This window comes from Prionailurus bengalensis, chromosome X, assembly GCF_016509475.1.
Source record: "Prionailurus bengalensis isolate Pbe53 chromosome X, Fcat_Pben_1.1_paternal_pri, whole genome shotgun sequence".
Taxonomy (NCBI): domain Eukaryota; kingdom Metazoa; phylum Chordata; class Mammalia; order Carnivora; family Felidae; genus Prionailurus; species Prionailurus bengalensis.
Window position 1 is genome coordinate 44,211,408 of NC_057361.1, and position 19,626 is coordinate 44,231,033.

At 40.4% G+C, this 19,626-nt stretch overlaps 1 protein-coding gene across 2 annotated transcripts in view; it reads right to left on the minus strand.

The window, feature by feature from the left end:
- The window catches only part of SHROOM4 (shroom family member 4), a 134,732-nt gene that overhangs the window by 23,276 nt on the left and 91,830 nt on the right, over positions 1 to 19,626 (minus strand). For both annotated transcript variants that reach the window (XM_043570867.1, XM_043570866.1), the window contains exon 4: positions 16,385 to 16,446. In XM_043570867.1, the coding sequence (XP_043426802.1) occupies positions 16,385 to 16,446 (62 nt within the window). The remainder of the gene's footprint in view (positions 1 to 16,384; positions 16,447 to 19,626) is intronic.

Genomic DNA, 19,626 nt, shown 5'->3' on the forward strand with positions numbered 1-19,626 from the left:
GTCATGTTGAAAACCGAGAATATTTCTTTAAGAAATAATAATATACATAATGATAGCCAAGCTCAGATAGAATGAAGAACAAAATCTCTTTCACTTAGCTCATCTCCAGTCCCCATCCTGACTAGCTCATCACTCACATGGATCAGAAATTCACATCCATAATCTCATTTGGGCCTTTGGCCACCTATAGTTCCTTAGGACTATAACAACTCCTTGTGTGCAAACTGTTCCACCTGGCATTTCCTCCATCAGGAAACAAACATGATGGTTACTGTAAAGTAAAAGGATGACAAATGCTATAAGCAGAGGCCTTTCCTGACCACCTTATATAAAATAGAGATGACTTATCCTTAATTATCCTTTTTCTATTTTGTTCTTTCTCAGTACATACATCCCCACGTAATATTATATCACATATCTAATTTTACTTGTTTATTTTGTGCTCTACTAACTAAAATGTAAGCTCCATGAGAGCAGAGATCTTGTGTGTCTAATTTATCTAGTACCTAGTGCCTGGTACACAGTGGGTATTTAATAAATATTTGCTTAATAAATAAATTAATGAACAGAAATACCATATTATCCAGTAATTCCACTACTGGGTATTTAGCCAAAGAAAATGAAAACACTAGTTTGAAAAGATATACATACCTCTATACATTCACTGCAGCATTATTTACAATAGCCAAGATATAGAAGCAAGCCAAGTGTCATCAATAGATGAATGGATAAAGAAAACAGATAAATGGATAAAGAAGATGAATGGATAAAAAAGATGGTATGTGTATACACACACACACACACACACACACACACAGAGGAATTGTACACAGCCATAAAAAAGGATGAGATCTTGCCATTTGCAACAAGATGGACCTAGAGGGTATTATGCTAAGTAAACTAAGTCATATAGAGAAAGATAAATATCATATGATTTTCTTCATATGTGGAATCTAAAAAACAAAGCAAACAAACAAAAAGCAGGAATGGACCCATAAATATAGAAAACAACCTGATGGTTGCCAGAAGGGTGCAGGTGAGGGTGGGGGTGAGCTTGATGGGCAAAACTGGTAAAGGGAAGTGGTAGATACAGGCTTCCAGTTACCTTTGTGAGCATAGCATAATGTATGGACTTCTCAAATCACCATGTTGTACACCTGAAGCTAATGTAACATTGTGTATCTACTATAATTCAATAAAAAAATAAATGAATTCATGCCAAAAATGAAAAAAAACAACAGCCATGATATTCATAGCATAAAAAAGTTGAATTAAAGGCAAAAATCAACAAATAAGACAAAGAAGGGTGCTATAAATTAGTGGTTAGAATGCATGATTAAGATCTAACTACTCTGAATCTTTATGTATCAAATAACATAGCATCACAATTCAGAAAGCAAAATCCATGGGAAATGCAAAGGCAGAAAAAAGGAGAAATAAACTATGAGACTGTTTCAGCTGATGACAGACATGATAGTCAAAACAAAGATAATGGGAACATTTCAACTTCTCTATTTTCAAGGGTCCATTGAACCTTTTTAAAATTGACTACATATTAAGCCAAAAGGTGAAATAAGTACAAACTACAGCACCTACTCATAACACAACAACACTAGAAATTAGTAACAAAAATGAGAAAATTTTCTATGTATTTCTAGTACATAGAAAATAAAAGGAAAAAAATATTCTCCCTTCTAGTCGAAGAAGAGCTCTAATCTGAAATTGTAGAATACCTAGAAAATAACAACAAGAAAAATATCAGAAACTAGAGAATATGACCAATTAAAGCAGTAGTCAAAGGAAAATCTGAAGCCTTTGATGCTTACATTAATAAATACGAATAAATTAAAATCACTGAATTAAGCATTGAGCAAAAGAAGTCAAGAGCCACAAAAATCAACCCAAACAAAGCAGAAAGAGAACTGATGGCAGAAATTAACATACTTGGAAATAAATGATAGAATTAATAATTAAAGCCAAAAGCTACTTCTTCAAAAGAAAACATAAAACAATAAAAAAGATAAACCACTTGCCAATCTAATTAAAACCCTAAACACACAAAATTAGAAATGGAGAAATAACCACAGTTACAGAGTAAATGAAAAGAGTAGGAGAATAATTTGCTCTACTCTATGAAAAGAAATTTGAAAACTTAGAATGGTTTTCTAGGAAAACAAAAATTACCAAAACCGATTGCCAAAGAATGGGGGTATCTAAACCCACCTGTTAACCATTGGAAAAAATGTTGATAAATTTGACAAAAAAGCACACTCACATGGTCTTGCATTAATTCTATCAACCTTCAAGGAACAGACAACCTCAATACTATTTATACTTCCTAGACTCTAGAATCTATTGAGGGAGAAGAAAAGAATCCTGTGTAATGTCAATACCCAAACTCAACAACTAGAACATACATAATGAAAAACTGGAAACCATTTTCACCTAAGAATATGAATGCAAAATGCTCACCATTTTTTCTATTTAAAAACATAAATATTAGGACATTAGTACATATCAGGAATTTATTTATAAACTACCAACATATATTGAAAGTGCATGCTCAAAAAATTCTTTCTGAAAAGGGTGCATGATCCAGAAAGTTGGAAAACACCAGTCTGGAACAGTTGTTCCTAATCAGCGTGGCTCCTGATCGAAATTACCTGGAGAGGTTGTTTAAAATGCAAATTCACATCCCCCCCCCCCAATTTGGACTAAGTACCTCTGTGGTGGCGCATAGGAACCTGCCTTTTTAACAACTGCCCCAAGGGATTCTAATACAAGTGGTTCAGGGACCACACTGTGGAAACAAAGGTCCAGGGTGAAAAGGATGGGAGTGCCGTGGTCTGGGGTGGAGGTTTGGGGGCAGAGTTATTTGTTACAGTTAGGTTGGTTTCCAATCTATACAGCCTGACTTCCATCTCTCACCACACACATTCCCACATCCTTTCCCTGCCTCTCTCCCCCTTCTCCACCTTCATCTCCAATCTAGATCTTATGAAATACAGGTGGTGGCAGCCACATCTCCATGATAGTACTCAAATTTACCACTCTTTCCTTTTCCCTCGCAAGGGCACAGGAAAGGCAATAGAGCAGAGTGGAAAGAACAGTGTCAGAAAGACTTGGGTCTGAGTTCCAGTAAAAATTTAAAATCTGGCTCCATAACACAAAAGCTGCATGACCTTGAGCACAGTAATTTATCTCAGTTTCAGTAAAATATTTATCTTACAAAGCTGTTGTCAGGATTAACTATATAAAAAGGACCTAGAAATGATGCTGGGCACATGGAAAGATGATTAATAATAACAGAACTATGTTTATTGTTAGAACAAAGTCCCTAACTCAGGGCCACAGCATATCGTTGTGCAAGTTGTGCAGTGTACTACCTTCACTGCTGTGTGTTTCAGCCTTTTTCCTCATTCTCATCAAAGGAATTTGACTGCAAGGTCCCCTGGTTAATGTTTAGCCCTGCTCAATAGCCAAGAGACCAGGAGATCTTGGGTCTCAGCTCAGCCACATGTCTGCTAGCCAGGAGGCCCTCACCAACCAAGGATTTTAACCCGAGGCTCATTCACTCACTGTTCTCATCTACTAAAAATGGACATATAATAAAAGGCAAGTTGAGGCTTAAGAGCAGTGTGAAAATCAAAAGGATTAGATATTCTAAGTTATCTTGTTTGGGCACCAATTGCTTATGTCAGCCTTACAGAATTTACCTATAGGTAGCCAACCCCAGAATCAGTCGGAAGAAACATACAGTGCCCTTCTAGACATTTGGTGTCCCAATTCTTGGCACTGTAACCTTATCTGGAGGCACTGGGCTCTGGCAAGGCAACTTGGAAATTTCTATTCTCTGCATCAATACTGATTTTAAAGGCACTCCCCTCTCCCTACTTACAGGGCCAGCATGAGCTTTGCAGAGTCACTTCTGACAGGGAAGCAGAAGTGGGAATGACTCCACAAAGGAAAAGAACCTTCAATGGGATCAGCTGGGTCAATGAGCACATATTCTGTGCAAGGTGACCAGATCAAAGGGGAGCAAAACCGATATAGCCCCTCCCTTCCAGGCACTACAGATTAAGCAGACTGGTGAACAGAAGGCTGCCATTGAAGTGTGTCAGGCTCAAAGAAGGATACTGGCCCCTAGAGGTCCTATTTTCAGCAGGCTCGAGGTGTCTATATGCACAGATATCTACATCTGTGGCTTTGGGACCAAGTGGAGTGGAGTGAAGGATAAGGAGTTTCATGAAGGGAAAAAGAACTAGAGTTTCTTTCAAGTGTGTCTTAGGCACTGTTTCAGGCACTTTCATGTATGTATTTCTATTAGTCTTCCCATCAACCCATCAAAGTCGGTGCCATTATTGCCAGTTGGCAGATGAGAATCCTGAGGCTTAGAAGCAGTATATCATTTTCCCAGCTAGTAAGAAACAGTAGTGTCCAGACTGAAAATTGCCTTATCTGACTCCAAGGGACAATCCCATCGAATCAAGGACTCCTAAGGTGAGGCAAAACGTACTTGCACAGCAGTCATTTCCAGGTGTCCATGGAGACATTAGCTCTTTCCATGGCATCATGAAAGCTAAGTGTAAGAAAGGGCTTTGTTGACACCAGCAAGGAGACTACATCTCAAAAACAAAAGCAAGTTGCCTGCCAAGACCTGGGCTGTTCTTCTCTTTTCCTCTTGGCACAGTTACCTTTTCTTCTGATGAATAGATTTGCTTGTTTTGTTAAAATCTTTCTTTTTTTTTGAGCCTAATAATGACTGAAAATGAAACCCAGTATTTGCCGAGACTGAAAAATCTCCCCTGCCTCTTCCTCAGCAATTCTGAAGTTTTCTTGTTTGGAAATTTTACTTTTAAACCCACCACAATAGCTTGGCATTCCGGGATCTCGGCAGCAAGGGCACACAGGTCAGCCCCTCTCCCCTTTCCCTTTCCTCAGCAGCCAAAAGATAAGGTTGCTCCAAGAGAAACAGCCACTCCCAGGTTATTGCTGAAGGAAATATTTGCAAGATCCAGGAAGTGAGACACAAGGAGGCTTGCACAGGGAGGGGAGAAGGGCCAAAGAGTTTGTTGTTGCTACCCTTCTCTGCCTCTGGCATCACAGAACTTAAAGTAAAGAACAACTCATCTGGCAATGACAAATGCAAGTAGCAAGACTCGTCCTGAACCTTCTACAGCCCCCCAGGAGGCTGTTGTAAAGTGTCCTTTGAAGACATCAGAGAAGTCATTGTATTATTGGGACTGTCCTGGGTAAAGACTAGCTCCCTTTCTCCAATGGCCCCAACTTAGAATTTTGAAGAGGTCTTCCCATTATTCCTTTGGATTTTACATAGTGTCATGGAAATGGTGGCAAGGGATGATAACAATCGGTCTTGTTTACTGAGAGTCCATCATGCATCGGGCACAGGGCTGGACAGCAGAAAGACCTGATTTCATTTAACTCTCAAGACATCTTCTGGCATAGGTTTTCTTTTGTCCATGTTAGAAATGAGGCTCAGAGAAGTTAAACAACTGGGTGAACACAAAGGGAATAGGGGCCAGGAGAAGTAATAGCTGAGGTCTGACTCTCATGCCCACGCTTTTGCTAATAAAACATGCTGCCTCGCCAGGGTTCTGATAACCTTCTCAAGAGATTTAATAAAAGGCATTTTAGGAATAAGTAAAACACTGTCAAGGGACCTGGATGGTCTGATATCCACGAGAACAATTCCGCTGAGGATCAGGCTGGCCAAGGCAATCAAGGTTCTATTCTCTGATATGCAGAGGTTCTGAAACTTGGGCATGCATCAGAGCCACCTAGAGGGCTTATTCAAACAAAGACTGCTGGGTTCTACCCCAGAATGTCTGATTTAGTAAGTCTGGGGAAGGGTGGAGAATTTTTGTTTCTAACAATTTCCCAGATGATGATGGTACTGCTGGTCTGGGACCACACTTTGAGATCTGCTCTAATCATCATTACCTACCAGGTTCCCAACTCATCAGGTTATCTTAAGAGGTATAAAGCCATTTGGAAAAAAAAAAACTTCTCAAAACTAAATTCATTCAAGTAACTATATATATATATATATATATATATATATATATATACACCATCCATGTGACAACTGGGCTGAAGATTTACAAAATAAAATAATGGGAATACTGGAGGTCCAAAAAGTTCTGGGAATCCTGATGTTATTCAAGGAAATTTGGTGCCCAACCATGGTTAAGCAATGGATGGGTCAGGGAAAGAGAGGGAGCGTTGTCTATTTGAGTCCTCATGTATACCAGATGTTAATGTACTGAATTTTAAAGAATACAATGGGAAAGTTATAAAGAACATGATTCTATCTTGTCTAAAAGTTTAAAAGGCATTTTTGGGGCACCTGGGTGGCTCAGTCAGTTAAGCATCCAACTTCAGCTCAGATCATGATCTCGTGGTTCGTGAGTTCAAGCCCCACGTCAGGCTCTGTGCTGACAGCTCAGAGCCTGGAGCCTGCTTCAGAATCTATGTCTCCCTCTGTCTCTGCCCTTCCCCTGCTCATGCTCTCGTGCTCTCTCTCTGTCTTTCTTTATTTCTCTCTCTCTCAAAAATAAACATTTAAAAAATAAAAAAAGACATTCTTGTTCAATTATTAATGAGAATTATTATTATGGAGTAGTTCTCTGTGATGCATGTATTTAACATTTTTTTTTAAATTTTTTTTTTAACGTTTATTTATTTTTGGGACAGAGAGAGACAGAGCATGAATGGGGGAGGGGCAGAGAGAGAGGGAGACACAGAATTGGAAACAGGCTCCAGGCTCTGAGCCATCAGCCCAGAGCCTGACACGGGGCTCGAACTCACGGACCGCGAGATCGTGACCTGGCTGAAGTCGGACGCTTAACCGACTGCGCCACCCAGGCGCCCCGCATGTATTTAACATTTAAGAGTAACCCTAAAAATTCAGGAAATGTAGTAACTGGTCATTTTGCAAAGGATATGAATTTGATTTCAAGGCATCGCAATACTGGCTTATAGGACAAGTCACCAAAGAAAGGAGAGAGCCTAGTCAACAACTTGGCATTTCAATGTGGCTTGGTGGGTTTCTATTTGCCATTGAGGTACACAGGTGCAGTAACTGTGGCAGAGAGAAAATGTGCTTCTTTTGAATAATGGCACTGAAATGCAAATTATCTGCAAGCTAGTACTGGACACAGAAGTGATGGAAAGTTCTTAAGAAAGTGATGCTTCTCAGCTAGAAAATACAATGTTTATTTGTGGGGTTGGGGAGGTTCTATGTTGGGGTGGTAGTGAGAGATTTGGAAATTCGCAAAGGTCTGGTGATGTACACCCTCAGAAACATCAAAGCTCTTACAGATTTAAATAAGCAGAAGTGTTGGTTGATGGAGAATTTTATCAAACTGAATTCTAGGTAACAGTGAGATCAAATGTGTTTAGTAAGTAATATTGTCTATCTGTCAGTATGTGGATCTTTCCAAAGTCTTTGATCTTTAACTTCCCAGGCCTAAATCAAACCAACCAGTTCTCTTCTTGAGATTTTCTTTTTCATTATAAAAATCCAGCAATTTGACATATACCCAAAAAACACCATGCACATTCAATTCCAGCTACTTACACTTTACCAGTTGCCTTTCTGAATTTTCTTTGTGTATGGCTACTATCAGATTCAACATGTGATTTAGGATTTAGCCCTTTTTTGGTTAATATGAGTACAAATACTCATTTCTGTGCAAGAGCCAATATTTGTACACCTGCCATTGTTAATGGCTATATTCTGTTCCATGATGATAATATATTAGCATGGTAAATGGTTTCCCCGATTATAAATAGCACTACTATGAATATATTTAAACAAATCATTTTTTCCTTTTTAGGTTATTCCCTTGGGGGTCTGCTGGGCCAAAGAGTATGAACAAATAGCTTTGTAACTTCTGTCACATATTTCTAGATTGCCCTCCAGAAAAACTGAATCAACTTATACTGCTCCCAGAAACAGTTTCCCCACAGCCTTGTCAAGATAATGTTTTGTAATTTCTACTGATCATTTCCATTAATTGTTGATAGTTTAATAAGCAAGTTGTGATATGTGGAAGTTGTTTTTGTTTGCATGTCTTTAATTGCTAGTGAGCTCGTACTTTTCCATGCAGTTATTTTACTGCCTTTATTTTCTCATGTGTAAAGTCCCTGCCCAGTTTCCTTGCTCTTTTATGAAGCTGAATCTGAAAGCTGACTTTCTATATCTATATCCATTCTTTATATTTTTTGGACAGTCAACTGTTATCAGTGATGCTGGCCCCAGATATTTTTCTCATTCTGTTGTTCAGCTTTCTATTACATTTTGTTGTACAAAGGTCTCCCCCCCCAACTTTCATATATTTAAAATCATCCATCTTGTCTCTAATGGTATCCTCCATTTAACAGACACAAATTTATCTTCTATCCAAGCTGGAATAAATATGCTAATTCACTGTCTGATTTTTTGAATTTACTACAGAGTAAAGTGTGTACTAGTTATCTAAGTTAATCATTCTTGGGTGCCTGGGTGGCTCAGTCGGTTAAGCATCCGACTTTGGCTCAGGTCATGATCTCATGGTCCATGAGTTTGAGTCCCGCGGTGGGCTCTGTGCTGACAGCTCAGAGCCTGGAGCCTGCTTCAAACTGTGCGTCTCCCTCTCTCTCTGCCCCTCTCCCACTCGTGCTCTGTCTCTGTCTCTCAAAAATAAAATAAACGTTAAAAAAATTAATTATTCTCCATAATGATACCTACAATTCCAACATTAAAGAAAGAATGATTGCTTTCTCCAGTTCAGGGATGTTTCCAGTGCTCTATATTCTTAGAATAGCTTGAATCTATTCCTAGAATCTTTAAAAAAAAAAAACATTTCACTGTTTTCCTGTTTTCAACGCACTATCATATGGTTTTGATAATTGTCACTTTATGACAGGCTTTAAAATCTGATAGGGTAGGTCTACCATCATTTCCTTTTTAAATAAATGTATTCTTTGGTATTACTGCCTACTTGTTCTTCCAGATAAATTTCACTATGAATTTGGCAAGTTCTATAAAGTCCCACAGTGACTCTAATCAGTATTAACTTAGGGAGTGTTATAATCATTGCTATATTTAGTCTTCCCAAATTGAAGCAGAGTACAGCTATGCATTTATTCAGGTCTTTATTTCTCCCATTAGAGTTTTATAATTTTCCTTGGATAAGTTTTGTGTGTCCAGGATTAAATTAATACCCAGATATTTAAATTCCCTTTGTCACGCTTTTGACAAATCCTTCCATGCCTCGGAAGACTGCATTCTTCTTAGATGCAAAGCCTTCCTGAAAAGTGTACTCTTCCTAATACAATGAGATTCAACTCTGAATTATCCATTTTCTTTCACTCAGCAAATAGGAAATGTGTACTAGATATTCTATACTCTGCTTATGGTGTGGTTTGATAAAAGGAAGGAAGAAAGCCCTAGGCTGAGAACTGAAACAACTGGGTAGTAGTCCAGTTTTGTCACGTACTTGCTTTATAATCCCAGAAGCAAAGGGCTTTGGAGTCAGATGCCTGTTTGACCTTGGGAAAAGGACTTTAATCTATCTGTAAGTTCCCTTGTCTGTAAAATTGGGTCAATAAATGGTAACTATCTTGTAGGGTCATGATAAATAATGAATAATGAAAGGGAAATGCTTATAGCAGTGCCTGACACATAAGAAACACTTAATAAACGTTAGCTATTATACCTTTTGTTGTCATTGCTAATAATAGTATAATACTACCTTTCCTGAGTCTCAGCTTCCTTCAGTGAAATGGGAAAAAATAAGGCTTAACTGCATAGGGTTGTTGTGAGGATTAACTGTAAATGTGGCCATGTGTATAAAAACACTCTACACACTTTAAAGCTCTGTGCCAAGTGGTAAAATGGAAAGGATCACAGGAAGCAATTGTAGGTACAGAAAACAAAAAGAGATAATCTGGAAAATACTTTCTTTTGGCTTTTAAATACATAGCTTATGTATATAGCTTTTTCTCCCAGCAGAGCTACTCACCGCCGGTTTTCCCTCCTGCTAATATTATAATGCATTTGCATTCTCTGCACACAAACCAAATAACAGTGGAGGGATATAACCAAGAGTGTAACTACCTGGAATTAAAATTCATTGCAGGCTTCCAAACAAAGACAGTGGCTCAAGAATATACATTTGATTTTCCCACCTACACCCATCATTCCAATTGAGACAGAAATGACATAAAAAATGTTAAAAATTTGTGTTGTGGTGGTTGGAGGGGAAGGTGAGCGGAAACTCCATCAAGATTTCTCTTCTTAAATGTCATCTCTGCCCTTGACCTTCTCATCTTCCCTGAGGTCATAAACTGTCATCCATCTTAAGAATCCATACTCTTTTTCCTTCCGTTGACCTCTCTCTTCTGGCTTTAAATTTAAACCAGTCTCCCAGATCCTGACCAAACCTTCACTTAAACCAATGGTTCTCATCAGTAGCTGGAATCAGAATCACTTGCAGGGCTGTTAAAATACAGACTGTGGGCCCCATCCCAGTTTCTGATTCAGTAGGTCTGAGTGGGGCCTTGGAATTTTCATCCCTAACAAATTCAGAGGAGATACTGAGGGTGTTGGTCCTAGGAACACATTCTGAGAACCACCAACTTAAAACTCATTGCTCTAATTACCACCCCATTTATCTCCTTCCTTTCCCTGGCCAACTTTTAGAGCATTTTGAAGTGTTCGAATTCTTCCTTTAAAATGTTTTTCAAATCACATGGTCACCCTAACACATATTCATTGTATTAAAATTAATGAAAGGAAACTGAAACCTTCCTACAGTGCTAGTGGAAATGGGAAATGGTACAGCCACTTTGAAAAACAGGCTGTTCCTTGGAAAGTTAATAGAATTACCATATGGCCCCCAAATTCCACTCTTAAGTATGAGAGAACTGAAAACATGTCCACACAGAAACTTGTACATGAATGGTCATGGCAGCATTATTCACAACAGCTAAAAAGTGAAAATAACACAAATGTCCACTAAATAGATAAGTGGATACATAAAAAGTGGTATATCCATACAGTGGACTATTATTTGGCAAAGAAAAGGCATGAAATACTGATACAGGCTACAACACAATGAACCATTATAGCACATGAAGTGAAAGAAGCCAGACACAAAAGCCCTCATATTGTATCATTCCATCTACTGGAAGTGTACAGTATAGGCAAATCCACGGGAACAGAAAGTAGATTTGTGGTTGCTTGAGGTTGATGGTGGGAATGGGGAGTGACTATAAATGGGCACAGGGAATCTTTGTAGGGAGATGGATAGGTCTTAAAATTGGATTGTGGTGATGATTGCATAGCATCATAAATTTACCAAAGCTCACTGAATTCTACACTTAAAATAGGTGAATTTATGATGTGTAAAGTTCTATACATTTTTCTTCTATGAATACCCCTCACAGACCATCATGCCATCTACTTGCTATGCCCATTGCTTTACTAAGTTTGCTTTCTTGAAGGTCACTTGCTATTCCCAATTGTCAGAGCCAGTAGCAATTCTCTCTGTATCTTCTGTGATGGTGCACTGGCCAACCTCTTCTGCCACACCAGCTGCTTGCCCATTCAGTTTCCTTTACTGGTTCTTCTTCCTCATCCTACTCCTTGCCTGGATGATTGACAAACCTCCTGCAAAGAATCCACCTGTCTTCCTCACTAATTTCAAGTTCAACATATCTCAACTCAAGCTTATCTTCTGCACCAAGCTAGCTCCCCTCTCTCACCTGTCCCAGCTACTTCAATAACTTTCTCCAGGTCACCTGGGGCTCAGAGTGTTGTTGTTTTGCCCAGAGTTATTTTTGACTTATTTCCTTTCTTTCCCAAATTCTAGTCACCAGTTCTCTCTACTCTTCCCTCAAAACGTGTCACTTATTTGTAAGCAAATCATTTGAACAGACAATTCACTTGAGAAACAATGCAAATATTAAATAAACACATGAAAACATTTCAAACTAGAATAATCAAAGTAAGCCAATTAAAATTATAATAGGTGCCATTTATGCCCATTGCATTAGAAACATTTTCCACAGATGGCAAGATTTGGGGGAAAATGGTATCCTTATATATTGCTAATGGCAGTGTAAATTGCCTCCTGGGAAAACAATTTGGTGAAATCTATCAAGAACAAGAAGAATGTTCACATTGCTTCAACTAGTAATCACAACTCTAGATAATTATTTTAATGAGATAATTCACAATGAGAAAAAGGTTATAGCTACTCCAAATTTTTCTGCAGCATTACTTTATAATAGCAAGAAATTTGAAACAACCTAATTATCCAACAATTTGGGAATGATTAAGCAAATTACAGCACATTAAGCTGGTGAAATATGCAGCCATTAAAATTTATAACAATTGAGGAGGCCTGTATAGTAACATGAAAAATTGTTTGCCAAGTAATGCTTAGTGGGGAAAAAAAAGAAGCCGGACACACAAAAATCGCATCTACATAGTTTTTATATAACTATGCCAAAAAAATCTCCATACCTATAGATAAGAGCTGGTAGGGAAATAAAAACAATCAGGGTGTTTGGGTGGTAGGAATAAGGCTACTTTTTCTTCTGTTTTTAATTTTCTGTAATTTTGTTTTCACAATAAACATCTCCGCACACCCCCCCTCCAATATATCACACATATTTATCTATCTCTTCTGCTTCATTCCTACTGCACCTCCACCTTCCCAATCCAAGGCCCTCCTCTTTCATGCCTGGATCACTTACCCTAATTTTTCTTCCTTCAACCTATCTAGGCTACAAATGCAGCAAGGTTGCCTCAGTACCACATTTATCACATCATTTACCTGATCGATAACCTGCAGTATCTTTCGTATTTGTGATACTATATAGTTTTCAAGGCCTACCTATCCTGGTCCAATATTTCACTCTTCACCCCTTTCCTCTACTGTTACTGCTGCTGCTGCTCCCCCATATTCCTCTTTATTATTACAACTAACATTTACCGAGGGTTTACTGTGCCAGGTTTTGTTCCAAATGCTTTGTACCTATTTTCCAATTTAATCCTGGCAACAATCACCTAAGCTAGGTACTCTTACCCCATTTCACAAATAAAGAAACTGATAGGGCAGAGAGAGGAAGAGCCACCCACTTGCCAAGGTTACACAAGTTAGAGAAAATAAGAATCTGGATTTGAACCCAGGCAGGCTGATTCCAAGGCCAGAACCATTAACCCGTGAAGTTTATTTCTCCAACATACTCTGCTTAGCCCCCTTGGGTTTTTCCTCCTGTAGGTCCCAGCCTTCAGTTTTCTTACCCTCCAGCAAACTTAAATAGAAAACAATTTATCATGTATTGGCTCCTTACCACGTGCCAGATACTTCTTGTTTAAACCATGTATTTGACACTTTTCATCTTACAACAACTCGTCAGAGTAAGCAAAAGTTAAGTTTAAATCCTGGTTTGTCCCTTTGATAGCCATGAGACCTTCAGTAAACTACTATAACTTCTCTGAGCCTCATGTCTTTCTCTGAGTCAGTGGTTCCCAAAGTGTGATCCCAGGACCAGCTGCATGAGCATCACCTGGACAACCTTGTTAGAAATGCGGATTTTTAGTTTTATTCCATACCTACTGAATCACAGTTTCTGGAAGGGGTTGGGGGGGTAAGTGTAGGATCCACCTGTCTGTGTTTTAACAAGCCCTCCAGGTATTTCTAAAGCACATTCAAGTTTGAAAGCCACTGTTCTAGTTATAATAATACATACCTGAAAGGATCTTGGAAAATATAAAACATAACATAATATGTGTAACTTAGCTTGCAGCACATTGTTTTGTAAGTGGTAATTTATGATTATTGCTACTTAACTTTGTGTGGGTTAGTCTTCCTTGCTCAAGCTGTGGGTGGACAGGCATTGTGCTTCCTGATGCTCGCTCTCTAATATTCCCCTGCTTGCCTAGAAAAAGGCAGTGCATACACTAGGTTTTGAATAAAGTCCTCTTACTTCACTGGCTGACTGGGAAGAGAACCATTTTGTAGAAGCACTGTAGTTGAGTCTAGTGTCTCTAAAGGTAGACCACCTGGGTCTAATCAACTCACTACACCTGTGGGATTTTAGGCAAGTGAATTTATCAGTTTCTTCTGCCAGAGAGACTAATAATAACTACCCCTTTAGGTTATGGTGATAGACACAGTTGACCTTTGAACAAAGTGGGGGTTAGGGACACCAATCCCCACCCCCCATGCAGTTGGAAATCCATGTATAACTCTAGACTCCCCCAAAACTTAACTACTAACAGCCTACTGTTGACTGGCAGCCTTACTGATAACATAGTCAATGAGCTCATATTTTGTATGTCTTAGGTACCATATGCTATATTCTTATGAGGAAGTAAGCTAGGGAAAAGAAAAATGTCATTAAGCAAATCATAAGTTGGGGGGGCACCAGGATGGCTCAGTCAGTTGATTTCAGCCCAGGTCACGATCTCATGGTTTGTGAGATTGAGCCCCGTGTAGGTGTAGGACTCTGTGCTGACAGCGTGGAGCCTGCTTGGGATTCTCTCTCCGTTTCTCTTTGCCCCTCCCTCACTTGCTCTCTCTCAAAATAAATAAACAAACATTTTAAAAAATCATTAAGGAGAGAAAATATATTTAAAGTACTGTATTGTATTCATTGGAAAAAAAAATCCATGTATAAGCAAACCCATGCAGTTCAGACCTGTGTCATTCAAGGGTCAGCTGTAAATATTTGTAAAGTGCTTTGGTGCCTAGAATAGAGCAATGTGCTCAAGAAATTCTAGTTAGCATTATTATTTTTGTGTCATTTCACCCATTCAATGGTGGAGGAGGCTCTGTTTCCTCAGTTGGTAAGCCAACGGCAAATACCTCTTGAGGGACTTCTCTGTGTCAGGCGCTATGTTAGGCACAGAGGATAAGTCTCTGTGGTAAGAAGATAAGGCTGAGATGTGGTCTCCTCTCTCAAAGGTCTCAGTCTAATATGGGAAACTCAGCAGATCCACAGCAGGGAATCAGACCAGCCAGAGAGTTCCAAAGGCCTCAGACTTCTGAGACAGGATGCTGAGGGATCCTTTTGAAAGGTTTCCTTTGGGATCCTAATCGATGAAGTTGTAAGGGGAAAAGCATAAACTTTGGGGCCAGACAAACCTGGGTCCAAATTCTGGCCTCATCGCTTATTGGTTGTGTGACCTCATCTATAAAATATGTAATGAAATGAACTGTTGTGGGGAATAAATGAGATTATGGGTTAAAAAAGATCCAGTCCAGTGACTGACAGTAGATTATTCAAAAATGTTGGGTTCCTCTCTTTTCTCATGGCCAACCAGAAACCTGATGGGTGTCCCATACTTTGGAGTCAAAAGAAAGCCAAAATTATTCCTGAATGTACCACCAAATCACAGGGGGTCAGAAGACCCAGGATTCTAGTCCACTTCCTTGGTGCTCCCTCCATTGGTGCCCCCACAGAGGCACAACTAAGGGCCTTCTTCCTCCTTCATTTCTAGAGTTTGAGTTAAAGAATCAATATAATTTCAGGGTATCTTGTGTAATTTGACCTAGAGAAGAACTGGCTAAAAGAACACATCAAGGAATTTCATGAAAAAGAAGGCTGCCAGGCTGATTGATGGAGAGCAAACTGGAAAAACTAACTGTCCACTCCTTCTAGTCACCTATGGCAAGCGGGCTTATCTCTGGGGAGCATGAGCACTGGGTGCCAAGCTCCTCACATTACAGGAGTAGACTCTCTACTTTTTTTTTCCTTAAGGGTTTTGCCCAAGCAACTCTCTTCCCTTTAGTCCAGGCCATATGTGCTGTTTGCAAAAATGTCCCTACCTTCTTCCAGGAATTTTAATCTATTGTTAGCATGATCTGCCCTGGATATGCCTTAAGTTCTTCACAAGCCCTGTAAAAAGAAAGGTGGCAGAGGCCAAAAAACAGGTGGCTCCAACAAAGGAGGCAAAAGCACAGTGGTAGATGGACAGTCTTATCTCGTCTCTGTACTTTCCAATTAATTGTCCAGTGGCTGCTGTGGATGTGAGCATACTTTATGCCGTCTCACCTATATTTCAGCATGACCTGCTCCCACATGTCCTTGTGGGTGGGCAAGACTGCCCCAGGCCTCTGAGCTGATGGGCACACTTCCCCACAACATACTGACTACTATGTATTCCAAAACATCATAGTGATCAGTTTGGTCTGTAGCCCAGCTGCCTGGGGAGCAGGCTAGATTACATCTGTGGTATGAAGTTCTTGGTATGGACACACCAGGCCAGGTTCCTCAAAGGAAACTGAGCAAACAGAAGATCTTACCAATTTCTATAGAAGTCTCAGAGACATCAACGCACCCCACTCCCTGAGTGATCACTTACCTCCCTGACTGGCTGGTCTTCCTGTTTCCTGTTATTGGTTTCCATTTATCCCCAGAAAATTCCTGCAAAGCAAAATTCTGATAAATTAGGGAGCTCTGAGCAGCCAGGTATCCAGATGTCTTCAAAAATGTGAAGAGGTCAGAAGCCTGTCCCTGGCCAGACCCCGCTCCCCGCACTTGGTTTCTTCTACTTTCCCACACAGGCTAGAGAAATATGCACCTGGAGTGCTGCCTTTCTGTCCAGAGGCCTGGTGAACTGCTGGGGGCATGCAGAGACTAAGAGAGTACTCAGAGACCTGGATCATGTGCTCTAGAAACTCCGTGTTTCCCTCTCTTTCTCCACTCCCCTCCCAAACCATCTTGTAAACGAGTTTAGCACGTTTGCTGTTTGCTCTGGCTCTTGTGAAGGAGGTCTTTTTGTTTATTCTGCCACATAAACCTGCTCATTCCTCTTGCCTCTTCTAACATAGAAAGCATCTTCTTCGAAGCCCTGGCCCTTGAGGGGGCTTTCAGGCCTGAAGCCCCGTGCTGCTCTAACCTTTTCCCAAGGTGAGGCACACACAGAGCATGCATGCCAGCACACCTTTGTACTGCAGGGGCCCTTCCTTATCCTCCCAGATCCGCTGGTAGTGGCTGAGGCGGGCTCATCTCTGGGGAACACGAGTGCCAGGTGCCACGGTCCCCACATTACAGAAGCATGCTCTCCACCCTGGCCATTTTTTCCTTAAGGGCTTTGCCCAAGCAAACTGTAGCTCAAGCCATATGTGCCATTTGTAAAAATGCTCCTCCCTTCCTATTCTAGATCCAAATCTGATGCAAATTTGCCTTTTGACATTCTCCCTGACTTTGCATGCAGCATTCTCTACCTGGCAACCCAAAGCTTAACTCAACAGGAAAGCACAATTTTTCCTAAACCTCACTGATCTCCCAAGTTCCCTCTTCCTCCAATGCTGTCATTAGTCCTATTCAAAGTTTTATTAACCTTTGCCCCAGTAAAAAAAAAATTTGCTCCCTTTTGGGGGTAAGATACTTAGTGTCTGTCATTCTGGCTAAGACACTTATTAGCTGTGCTGTCTGAGGGAAGTTATATCACCTCTCTGAACCTCAGCTTCCTATCTAGTAAATAAGGGCTATGCCATCAAGCTTTGCTGGCTTCCCCGGAGTGAGTACAAAATGGGATATGCATAGAGAATGCCTAGCACAATGCTTGGCATGCGAGAGGCTGTAGATGTTAGCAGTCACAAGAAAGATGAGGTTTTATAGCTTTCCCAAGACCAGAGCGGTCCCTGCCTGTACTTGTCATATTAGAGCAGCTATGACCACTTGTTAGACTTCAAACTCTGCCTCAACACCCTTCTGAGATGTTCCTGCCCTCAAAGACACTATTACTCCTTCAGGCACAGTGGGATCCAGGATTTCCTGTCCATGCCCTGTGGAAAGTGCTCAGTAAATAGCAGTGGCCAAACCAAAGTCCTGTCCCAATTTGCAACCTCCTTGTCAGCTCCCCAGTATCACCTTACTTTGTTTCCTTGAATCACTTAAGTTGGTGTAAACTGCCTGTACTCTATGGACCAATGAGGCAGTGAGCCCTACAGCTTGTCGCAGACGGGGTTCAATTGTTGCCCCAATCGAAGTTATACTGCTAGAAGGCATCCTGCCATACTGGAGAGGGCCTGGGCTTTTCTTTCTCTTTCTTTTTGCATTCCAATTTTCTCTTTATTTGATTGGCCGAGGTTAAACTTAATGAAAATGCTAAATAGTAACAAGGTTATGGGGAAGACAAGCACTGTCTTCAGGAGGAGAATTTGACAATATCAACCAAGGCTTTTATTTTTTTATCTTTTAAATAGTATATTCTATTTTTTTAATATAATTTACTGTCAAGTTGGCTAACATACAGTGTCTACAGTGTGTTCTTGGTTTGGGGTGTAGATTCTCATGATGCATCGTTTACATACAACACCCAGTGCTCATCCCAACAATGCTCATCATGCATTTTCCCCTCTCCCCTTTCCCCCATCAACCCTCAGTTTGGGCCTGGGCTTTTCAATTAGCTTATGGAGAGGCAGTGTAGCACAACTAGGAGCTTGGCCTCTGAAGCTAGATGACATGGATTCAAATACCACACCTGCCCTTCCCTAGTGGTATGACTTCAGGCAAACTACACAGCTTCTCTTTAGCTTATCTCCCCCAGCTATTTAATAGTGAGATCATCATAATAACAGTACCTATTTCCCGATTGCTTCCAGGACTAAATGAGTTGATACATATAAAGTGCCTAGAATAATACTGAGTGCAAAGTGGATACTCAAATGTCAGTTATGGTTATGTTGCTCAAGTTTTGCGTTTGCCACTTGCTAGATGTGTCACCTCTGTGAGCCTCAGCTTCCTTGGCTATAAAATGGGGATTCTAGGGGTGCCTGGATGGCTCAGTCAGTTGAGTGTCCGACTTCAGCTCAAGTCGTGATCTTGCAGTTCGTGAGTTCGAGCCCCGCATCGGGTTCTGTGCTGACAGCTCAGAGACTGGAGCCTGCTTTGAATTCTGTGTCTCCCTCTCGCCCTGCCCCTTCCCTGCTTGCACTCTGTCTCTCTCAAAAATAAATAAACATAAAAAAATAAAAAATTATTTAAAAATGGGGATCCTATTATACCTTAATCTCAAACAATTGTTAAATGAAATAATCTGATAATATGTGAAAAACTAACTGGCATGAAGTATGAGGAATGTAAGTGCATGATAATTTTAGTTCTCTTAAAGTACTAAGGAGCTAATTAGCTCCCTAACCTCTTTCAGGGGCCATAAGGAGCAGAATCTCAACCCTACTTCAGACAGCCACCGACCATCACAACCACCTTGGTCATTTGACCTGGGGTGTCCTATCCCATATTGTAAGTTTTCCTATGTCTGGCATGTACATGTGGGTGTTCAGGTGGCAGGGGAAGAAACAGGCATGAAGTGGCTTCACATATCTGAAAGCCTAGTGTATAAGCAGACTTGCTGAGCTGGTCTAACTGGCATTGGGAACCCATTGTGTCCCCTTCCTTCAGAGTACAAAAGGAGAGGCATGGTGTGGGCACAGGCACACCTGCATTGCTGCTACCAACTGCTGCAACCTTCACATTTCATCTCCTTCTCTTATGGAGCTACCAGCTCTGGGCCAATACTCCTGCAAGCCATCATGTCCTTTCCCCCAACTTCAGACTACTTCCTCTACTGTCTACTCGCAGGACCTTCTTTCAGCA